The 9,607-nt window shown below is 47.8% G+C and overlaps 2 protein-coding genes across 2 annotated transcripts in view; both read right to left on the reverse strand.

Annotated features, from left to right (window-relative positions):
• GZF1 (GDNF-inducible zinc finger protein 1) overlaps nucleotides 1-405 on the reverse strand; it is a 13,427-nt gene extending 13,022 nt beyond the window's left edge. Inside the window, exon 1 of the mRNA XM_009324294.1 lies at nucleotides 395-405. The gene's annotated coding sequence lies outside the window, so the exon portion shown is untranslated. The remainder of the gene's footprint in view (nucleotides 1-394) is intronic.
• The window catches only part of LOC103917184 (GDNF-inducible zinc finger protein 1-like), a 13,603-nt gene extending 4,347 nt beyond the window's left edge, over nucleotides 1-9,256 (reverse strand). Inside the window, exons 1-7 of the mRNA XM_009324292.1 lie at nucleotides 9,146-9,256; nucleotides 6,186-7,493; nucleotides 4,113-5,051; nucleotides 2,488-2,582; nucleotides 2,080-2,247; nucleotides 1,413-1,570; nucleotides 395-536 (exon numbers count right to left, since the gene is read on the reverse strand). Coding sequence (XP_009322567.1) covers nucleotides 395-536; nucleotides 1,413-1,570; nucleotides 2,080-2,247; nucleotides 2,488-2,582; nucleotides 4,113-5,051; nucleotides 6,186-7,492 — 2,809 coding nt within the window. The 5' untranslated portion in view covers nucleotide 7,493; nucleotides 9,146-9,256. The remainder of the gene's footprint in view (nucleotides 1-394; nucleotides 537-1,412; nucleotides 1,571-2,079; nucleotides 2,248-2,487; nucleotides 2,583-4,112; nucleotides 5,052-6,185; nucleotides 7,494-9,145) is intronic.
• Between the last annotated feature and the right edge of the window lie 351 nt (nucleotides 9,257-9,607).

A 9,607-nucleotide genomic window follows, 5' to 3' on the forward strand; every position in this document is an offset into this window, starting at 1 on the left:
CCCCCCCCCGAGCCACGCTCCAGGGCGCGTTCGAGCCCTCGGTGAAAAATAAAGCTCTGTACGGATCTAAAAACCCAAGCGGCGCCAAGTACTTTCAAGAAGGATTACGAAGAACCCCCCCCCCCTTCTCCGACCGCAGCGTCCCTACCTCCAGCGCGGCCCCCCGTGAAGGCGCCGCCGCCGCCGCCACCCCGTGAAGGGCTGAACCAGGCGGCCGCAATCAACCTTCGGGATCGTTTGGCCGATCACGAGCCGGAGAGACCGCGGGGGCTTTCTGGGGATAACGGGCCTCAGAAGTAGGAACGGGAGCGATGGGTGCCTTCCGCGTTACTAGCGCCAGGCGGCGCGCGCTCCGCTTTTTCAAGAACAACGCTTTCTGGTTTATAAAGTTTACCTTGGTCAACTGACCAAATTTCCGGCGCAGAGTCTTCACCCATACAGGCTTCCGAGAACGTTTCTATTTTGGACCAGTTATGGTCTTTTTTGGTTGTAAGATCTATTAAGAAACTTCTCCAGTGAGCATTCCGGTCATGAATCTAGAGGGGGGAAAAAAAAAGGGGGGGGAAGGAAAACAATTACATCTGATTTTTTCCTAACAATAACCTTAATAACTGAAGATTTAATCCAGTGCAAAATCAAACAGTATCGGGGTCAGCTCTGTGATGCCGTGCTCAAGTGCAAAAGCTGAACTCTGACACACGAGAGCAAGTCTGTTTTGCCAACTCGGCCCTGATTTTCCGGCTCCGCTGTCGCGGTACACTTCCAAAAGAAGCTAGAATTTTAGCATACGGGCAAACATCAACTTAAAAACTTTTAATTGGAAAAAAACCCCTTATGTTCCTTAGCAGCCACTACAAGGACCCAAAGGTCTCCGAAAACAGCCGAGCTCAGCAATCCATTTTTCAGCACGTCGCAGCGCTGGCAACGCATAAAATCACACTCATCTGCAACACGAAGACGACGTTCTAAACCATCACGTTACGGCCTGTGTGTAAGAGGCTTAGAAGACTGCAGAGGCCGTAGTAACGGAAAAAGGGGCACCGTTCCTCTTCTAAGAAAAGGATTCGGTCAGTAATAAGCGTTTTAAGTAACCGCTGCCCAAGAGTAGGTTTTCCTTTTGAAGACAATACAACTAGTTGGGAGACGACTGGTTTGACAGCCAGTAGCGGGAGCTGCTGCGCTGCGGGAGGAAAATTCCGCACGCTTCAGAAATACGTTTTTAAAAGCTGTCTGTAGATGGCAGAGCAATCTCCCAACCCTAATATTCACCCTTCCGCAATTATTATTTTTTAAAATAAAGATCAGAACTTAAGCACCAAGCTGAACCCTCGTTAAGCCAAGAAACTTCTCTCAGTAGTTAAGCGTCACCACCGCAGTTTGCCTGCCGGGGGGGCACCCGAGGGGCAGCGTACCGAGACGTGTCTGCGCAAGGTGGACATGTCCGTGAAGGTTCTCTCGCAAGCTCTGCACTTGTACGGCTTCTCCCCGGTGTGAATGCGCTGGTGGCGCCGGAGAGCGCCCTGCTGGGTGAACGTTTTCCCGCACTGCTCGCAGAAATACGGACGGGTCTCTAAAAACAACAACAAAACCCAGGAAGCACGGAGTTAGAAGGCAGGTTCTTTTGGCCCCGATTTCAGCAGAGAAAAGGCGTAAAGAATTTTCATTGAAGAGACCAACGCTGACAGAGCGGCGTACGTAGGCGATACGTGCTCGGGGCCCTGGTTTACGTGATAACCGTTTCCTGGCTGCGAGGGAAAGCCCGAGAACAGCTCCCTGATCTTGCTAGAGGAATAGCAGCAACTACAGCCGCCCTCTGCTCCGACATCCTTCAGCAGCGCAAAACAGGCCTCAGCCTTCTGGGCAAGCATCATCTGATACGATACAAGACGATACCGTGCCCCGGTTAACAAGCCAGGATCAGTACGAGCCCCGCTTCTCCCCATCGCCCAATTCAAGGAGCTTCTAAAAGTGGTTCTGGAATAAAACGTCACCATCCAAACTGGAAAGTACTTCAGACCCAAGCTTCCAGCGCTGTTTGTTTTCCCAGCCCCGAGTATTTTTTTTTTTTTCCCCCGTTACCTGCATGGACGTTACTGTGCTGGGCTAGCGAGGCTCTCAGTCCAAACATCTTCCCACAAACCTCGCACTTGTAGGGCTTAGCACCCATGTGGCAGCGTTTATGGCATTTTAAGTATTCGTTGGTGGCAAAGTGTTTCCCACACACATCGCATTTAAAAAGGCGCTCTCCTGAGGAAAGAGAGGAAGACAGTCTGAATTCTTTCAGCAGAATTTTGTACTTCAAAGTCGGTTTTCCAACGCCTTTCTATCCCTAGTAGTTCCTTCCTGGTTCTCGAAGCCTCTTCTGCGAGTTACCAAAAAAAAAAAAGCGTGCACCTTCTTCAAATCTCCAACGAGCAATTTCTAGCAGTAAGAAGGGAGGCGATGGGAGGGAACCAGATGGGAGGAACAGAAGTACTTACTGCCTACCTGTGTGGGTCCTTTTGTGGCCAGTGAGTTTGCCTTTATCAGCAAAGCAAGCCCCGCAGTCCTCACAAATGTATGGCTTTTCCCCTGTATGGGACCTAAATGAAGCGACACACAAACGCGTGTTAATAAATTAGCTCTTGTAGTGCATTCTTAAACTAATGTATTTGAAATTAACATTCTACACCCTACAGGCAGCAAACTTCATTTTTTAAATGAAGTGGAAAAAAGTACATTCTGCTCACTCAGGAAATAAGAGTGTTTACAAGTACAGGTGCTACACTAAAATTCCCATTTACGGTTTACCTTTTCCTCACTCTCAGGCCCTACAAAATCCACCTTTCTTTCACAAGTTACAGCTCACAGTATCAGCATCGGAAGGGAGAAAGCAGGGAAGATGACAAGCTGCTGCTGTGCTAGAGACTGAGAGTGCATCCAGATTGTCCCCAGCGCAATGCCAGCAGCAGATCTCTTGGGGCATTGTGGGCCACGTTCTCGGCTTCCGCAATCCCTCAAGCCTCACGTCCTCCGGCCTGCAAACTTGTAACTGGCAGGATACTCCCATTTTTAAGACAAAAGGCACTAAGGAAAGTCAGGCAAGCAGTGTTTCTGAACACGTGCCGGACATCCGATTTTAAACTAGCTCAAATCAGAGAAAGTCTGAGCCTAATGTTTCGTCTTAACGCTGTGCTGACTCCCCTTGTTCCAACCCAAATAGTATGACGCGCAAAAACATGGATCATTTTGAGTTGTCAGGCAAAACGCTGCAAATACGAGACAGCCAGTTACCCAACACACACCCCACAAGTCACTGTTCTGTTGCAGTCACACCGCGTCTTACGCGCAGCGCTGAGATTATCCTGACGTTTCAGATGTTTCGCCGGTCCTGAATCAACATGCCTCACAAGTTTTTAAATCGCTGTAAGAACACTTAGGAGACAGAAGAAAGCTACTGTCCCCGTTGTACGGGTCCACAGTCTCTAGTAACAGGATTTCTCTCACCCAGTTTAGCCCTGCGACAGTTAACCTCTTATAAGCTATCTGCTATGCTCCCTGTTTGGAGAAAGATGGGAAATTCCACGGGATGATTCACTCTCTCCTGGGAGCGGACACGTTTAACACAGCCACCACCAGAGAGCAACTCATCCAGTCTAGCTCCAATGACTACAGAGGGAGCCCAGATGAGAAGCCCAGCTTTCGTACTGCATACAAGAAATCAAACCCCACGCTAAACGACTTGCTGGGAGTGACAAAGAGCGAGCAGGGCTCAGCATCTGGGTCTCCGAGGTCCCTGACTAATTCTTCAGCCCGTGCTACTTCTCATCAGTCAAGGCCGTCATCTCATTTTGAAGACTGTCCCGAACGACTGGCTTTTGCTTACAAGTTCGGATAGAGCATCTGTTTCAAAACGCTCGCTAAAACTGATGCAATGACCAGATGCAGACAAAGCCTTGACGTAAAAGAATTAATCACAGATACTACAGAACAAATTACTTCCCAGCGTTCCTGCTATAAGGACACGCAAGGAGAACGACTCGGAACTGGGAAGTCTGAAGGTGAAAAAGAAGCGCTGAAGCACGCTGGGCATGCAGGGAGCGGTAACGGGAGAAGCAGTACTGTAGGCTGACCTGGTATGGACCTTAAGTTGCGACGGCTGAGCAAATTTTGAATGGCAAATGCCACATTCGTACGGTTTTTCTCCTGTATGCGTCCGCATATGAAACACTAGCGCTGTTCGGGAGCTGAGGATCTTTCCGCAGACAGAGCAGAGAGGGCGTTTGACCCTGCCTTCGTGCTTCCGCATGTAATGTGTCCTCACATCTCTCTTTCTTTTAAAGGTAGCGTTGCAAAGGGTGCAGGCAAACTGCCTTTCTTCAGTGTGGACGCACGCTCGGTGCTCCTTCCAGCTGTTGTAACTAGCGAACGACTTGCTGCAGACGTCACACTGGTAGACTTTACCAGGCAAGCACTGATGGACGTCTCTGCAGTGATCCACGTACTTTTTCCGGGAAACAAACTGCTCGTTACACTTATCGCACGTTATTACATAGGCAGATTTGTTATTCACCCCGCTTTTATTTACCTTCTTTATTTCAAACTCTTCATCTGATTCACGTTCTTCACCATCCTTCTCGTTAGAGTATTCATCATCCTCATCGTCCTCCTCAGTACAGGCCTCCTCATTACCTCTGCCGTCTTCGACCTCTGAATACCCCGCTTCGTAATCTACCCCCTCCTCTCCCTTCACGCTCATTTCACCTTCAACTTCGTTCCCTTCTTCACTCGTTTTTTCACTTCTTGCTTCGGCTTCCTTACATTTCCGCTTCCGCTCTTCTTGCTCATTGCCACAGTCTGCTTCGGCAACAGACGAACCCCCGGGACCTTCCTCACGACCGGCGGCCTCTTCGTGCCTCCCACACTCGCGTCGTTCAGCCTCCGATGTCCAACCCCACGCCTCTCTGTCAGAATTTTTGTCGCAGCTTGTTGCGTTTGGTCTACGCGCGGGCGGAACTACCATCCAATAGACAGGCATAAGTTTCCTCTCTTGCCCAGACTCATGGATTTTTCTGTTAAAACAAACAAACAAACAACAGAGCACAACTTCAGTAGGTTTAATTGTTTCAATTCAGGCACGTTTGCCTGAATCGAGTTGTTTCCTTTTAATTCTTCTTCACACCATTTAAGAAATTAACAGCGTGTTTGGAGAGCCGAACAAGGTGGAATTTTTGTGTAGAGTTGGACCAGTTAATTAAAGAAAATTAAAAGGTCTCAGTTCATCAAGGATGGAGCCTCTCAAGTACACATATTCGTCATCTGACCAGTAACATAGGACGGACCGTACGTTTTCCTCCAAGGCCATGCCGGACAGGGTAAGAAATTATGGACTTAAAACAAGGGAAGTACAGATTAAACGCCTGTTTGGGAAAACAAAACAGACCCCCTTGTAAGCCATCAATTGCAGCGGTTAACTCCACTTACCGCTATGCAGTGCGTGGAACAAGCTACGTCACTGCACCCGCGACACATCTAGAACGTTTTTTCTGCTACCGGACTGAACTACAAACAAATTTTGACATTTTTTAAAAGGGAAGCTGAGATCCAGTAGAAAACCATGTATCTCCTGTACCACGCAGGCAGGTTACGGAGACGTTTGATACGTACAGCGGCTTTTGCAGTTCTGGAAACTACTGTGCAATTTCAACATCTTGTGTTCAGTCAGGCAGCACTTAATGAGCCTATCTGGAAGCTCACGCTACCCAGCAAAAGAGCATGCAGGATATCTGGCCCATGAAAACCACTCTAAAAAGCATCACACTGCCCTGACGTTTACGAAATGGGCGTTTTCTTGTGCATTTTAAACAGATGCCGATTCTTTTCAGGCTCCTATTTAAAAACCCAAATCTGAGGCTTCCAAAAATCACCTAACAGATCTGGTTGCACAAGTCCTCTTTGATTCAACGGGACACGTTCACCTAAATTCCCAGTCTGGGAGACCTCAATCCAGTAATCCGGACTGAGAGCTTGATCAGGTCAACAGAAAAAAAATCTGTGCCGATTTCAGCACGCTTCTGATCAGATCTAAGGAATCCTGGAACTAAAGCAGCGAGGACTTCAGGAACGCTTTTATCCCGGTGGCCAGAGAGGAAAAACACGTTTTCCTGCGCGCGCGCGGACACACACACACACAGAGAATGCTGTACCTTACATGAGTATTGTAAGCAGACCTCTGAGCAAAGCTGGCGGGGCAGCGTTCGCATTTATAAGGCTTCTCCCCCGTGTGCGTTCGCATGTGGACTGTCAGGCCGCACTTGGAACTGATAACCTTGTCGCAGTACGGGCAGGCCTGGGGATCCCGCTTCTTCTCATGCACCCTGCGGATATGGTCGTTTATGTCCTTCCGGCGCTTAAACCTCTTGTCGCAAAACACGCAGGAGAAGCCCCGCTCGTCACCGTGAACGGTGAGGCGGTGCTGCCGGAGGTCCTGGTGAGTGGAGAAGAGCTGCTCACACGCGTTGCAGCTGTACTTGACAGCCAGATTAACGTCATGCTTGAGCTCCATGTGCGACCGGTACTGCTTGGTAACACGGAACGATTCGTTGCACTTCTCGCACGCAATCTGCGGCAAGACTTTTGCCACATGCCGCGGTGACTTCCTACGTTCGGTTTTACTGGCAAATTTGGAAATCAAACTGTTTTCATCTTCCCACTGCTCAGGCAGCGCGTTCCCAATTACTAAGCAGGCTTCCTTTGACTCAGTCTGACTTAGGAAAGAACGACTGTTCTCGTTTTCCAGACTAACGATATCCATGCCGAGTCTGTTCCTGGTATCTGTCTCGTTACATTTCGGTAGCTTTGCTGTCCTGGATTTTGGTTCTGGAAAAGCAGTGTCCTCCTGCTCCAGGCTTGCCGGTTGGCCTTCAACGAGTTTGTAGCCAGCCAGCAACTTTTTATGTTTTTGCCTATCCCAAAGTTTCCTCTGCATGGGTATCGCCACAACTTGGGAAGAGTTACTCAGTTTGCGGTCCTCCTCTTGCTGGATGCGAGTCCACTGCGGCCCACCGCTTTCACACAGCTGGCCTTTCAGATGGAGGCTCAAATCTAAACCCTTCCTGCCCTCTGCTTTCGCTTCTTCACAAATGTCAAGCAAATCCTTGCATTCAAGTCTTTCGGCTATTTCTTTCATCCGTTGCAGTTTCTCCGCTTCGATCTCCACTTCCGCAGTGTAAACAAACTCCAGAAAGGAGGTGAACTCTTCCGTGTAAATGTCTTGCAGAGTCACCGTGCAATTCTTGGTGTCCAGCATCTCATCGTGCAGGAAGAGCCCCTTGAAATAGTTGCTGGAAGCTGCCAAGACAGCTTTGTGAACCAGAAACTCCTCCTGAATTCCTAGATGTTGTGTGTGAACCGTCACGTCACAGAGGTGACCGAACTGGTACAGAGAATGCAGGGCCCTCAGGAGGTTAGGAGCAGCAACCTTGGATTTCATTAGAATTTTCTTTTTCTCCATCCTGCCAGAAAAACAGACAAATGTTTGAATGCGTGCTCTCCCTCTTCCATCAGCTATCTTTTCACTCACGTACGACATCAATCACTTAAGAAAAAGCTCAGTGGAGATCCATGTCCTAATTCCTAATTTACAAGACATGGTAAAGACCTCAAGGTTACTTCTATCAACGCAACCGTCATCAGCAAACGCACTTGGTTTATTACAGTCACAGATTTAGATTTGTGCTCTAGGGTGACCCTTCAGAGCAAATATTCTGTGGCACAGATAGTAACAGTAATGAATTACGAGTAACACGATTGGCCCACCTTAATAACAAAACGTTCTTCACACCAGCACTTTTCAACAGCAGAGGTCACAACAATTTACAGTGGAAACAAGCATCTTTCCCCACCCTTCTTGTACCAAGGAGGAACTGAAGCATAGCAAGTCACTTCACTTCTGATTGTTTCCAGGCCAGTGTTGAAACACAGCCTGTGTTTTCACAGTCACACCAGGCTCCACTCACTGCGCCAGGCAGCCCCTTGTGCCAAGGCAGGGGGATAAATCTTCGGATCTGGTTCAGTTTTGTTTCTGGTTCCCCCCCCCATGTAAACAATCAGACCTAGAGGTTAATAATGATAGTTAGTAAGTTCCTACTGTATTTGGCCACTTAAATAATATACAGGAACAAACTACGTATCTAGAAAAAGCTACAAATTTTTTGAGGCGGTAGTAGCGTTTTATTTGAAAAATCCTTCACAACTGCTCCTTCTCAATCAACAAACGGAGGGATCAGAAGTTTTTTGACGTTTTCAGAAAGAACAATTTGCGTTTCCCCGCCAGCTCTAGACAGACACCAGCTGTTACGACAGTAAATCCCATGCCTGAGAACTCTGTAGCTTTCCTGTCTCGACCCGCGTACGACACCTACGCTGCTTGGAACAAGAAGTCTCGTTCACCCTTGCCCATAAAGCACCACAATGATGCTGTCAACCCTGCTGAGGCCTTTAGATGCTCTGATCTGTTCCTCTAAGCCGATATTCCCGATCCAGCATAGTTTTTAAATGCCTGTTATTTAGCACGTGCTTACAATGGCTTTGTAAGCAAGGGAAGAACATTAGGCCAAAATAAACAGACGAATCAGCTTGCCATTGGTTAAAGGCTCTGTTTAAGCTTGGCTTGCTGTGCTTCACTCTCACAGTAATAACGGTTGGCAGAAACTGACACTAAACTGTACTTTCACTTCTCATCTAAATTACGTTTGACGTTATATTAAATACGTTCCTGGCAGATATAAACTGTCCGATTAAGAAGACAAATGTGTCTTCAACACAAAGCGCCAGGAAGTCGAATACAATACGTAGCCTAGAGTGAATAGGTTTCAATAGCAAGCTTAAGAGATAGCTTTGAGAACACTCTTCCTATTACAAGCTACCGCAGCAAGGACCGCAGAGGATAATCATCTTCTAATCTGCAAGGCGTAAGTCATGCAACGCTTGTGACACCCCAAATAATGTTTTAAAAACTGCATTTAAAGGTTTAAACTGGTTTTCTAATGACCCCATTAGGCGCCACTGGAACGTGTACAGCTACATTCGTAGGAAACGGACAAGATTTCTGCTAGATATAAAACGTCTGTAAATTTGAGTTATGCAGAACCTCAAATGTTTGTACCTCACTGGGGGTTTGATCCTGAGTACTCGACGAGCTCCTGCGAGAGGTCCCACCCGAATCACTGGGACTGCTTGGGATCTCAGCCTTCTCGCCTAGCTGGTGCAGAACCTCCTCGCTCCCGCACTCCTCACTGCTAGCAAGTTCACAGATGTTTACTCAGAGAAAAGAAAACAAAAATACCACTACAGGAAAAATACTTCGGAAAAGTAACTAGAAGAAAAAGACAAACAAAGCATGTGTTGAAACATCCCACAGAAGCTGGAAATTGAGGGGGACGACGTGCAAAGTAGCATTGTCTAAATTCTATCAGGAAAGGGCTGCTCACATCCAGACTCCTACAAACGTTTGGTAATTATCACGGTCTCTGCCTTATGAATTCTGGCCAGCAGGCATCTTTAAAACACTCCCAACACAACATCTGCCAACTATTCCCTACCAACAATCAGCAGCTACGTGGAGACA

This window comes from Pygoscelis adeliae, unplaced genomic scaffold (genome assembly GCF_000699105.1).
Source record: "Pygoscelis adeliae isolate BGI_AS28 unplaced genomic scaffold, ASM69910v1 Scaffold995, whole genome shotgun sequence".
Taxonomy (NCBI): domain Eukaryota; kingdom Metazoa; phylum Chordata; class Aves; order Sphenisciformes; family Spheniscidae; genus Pygoscelis; species Pygoscelis adeliae.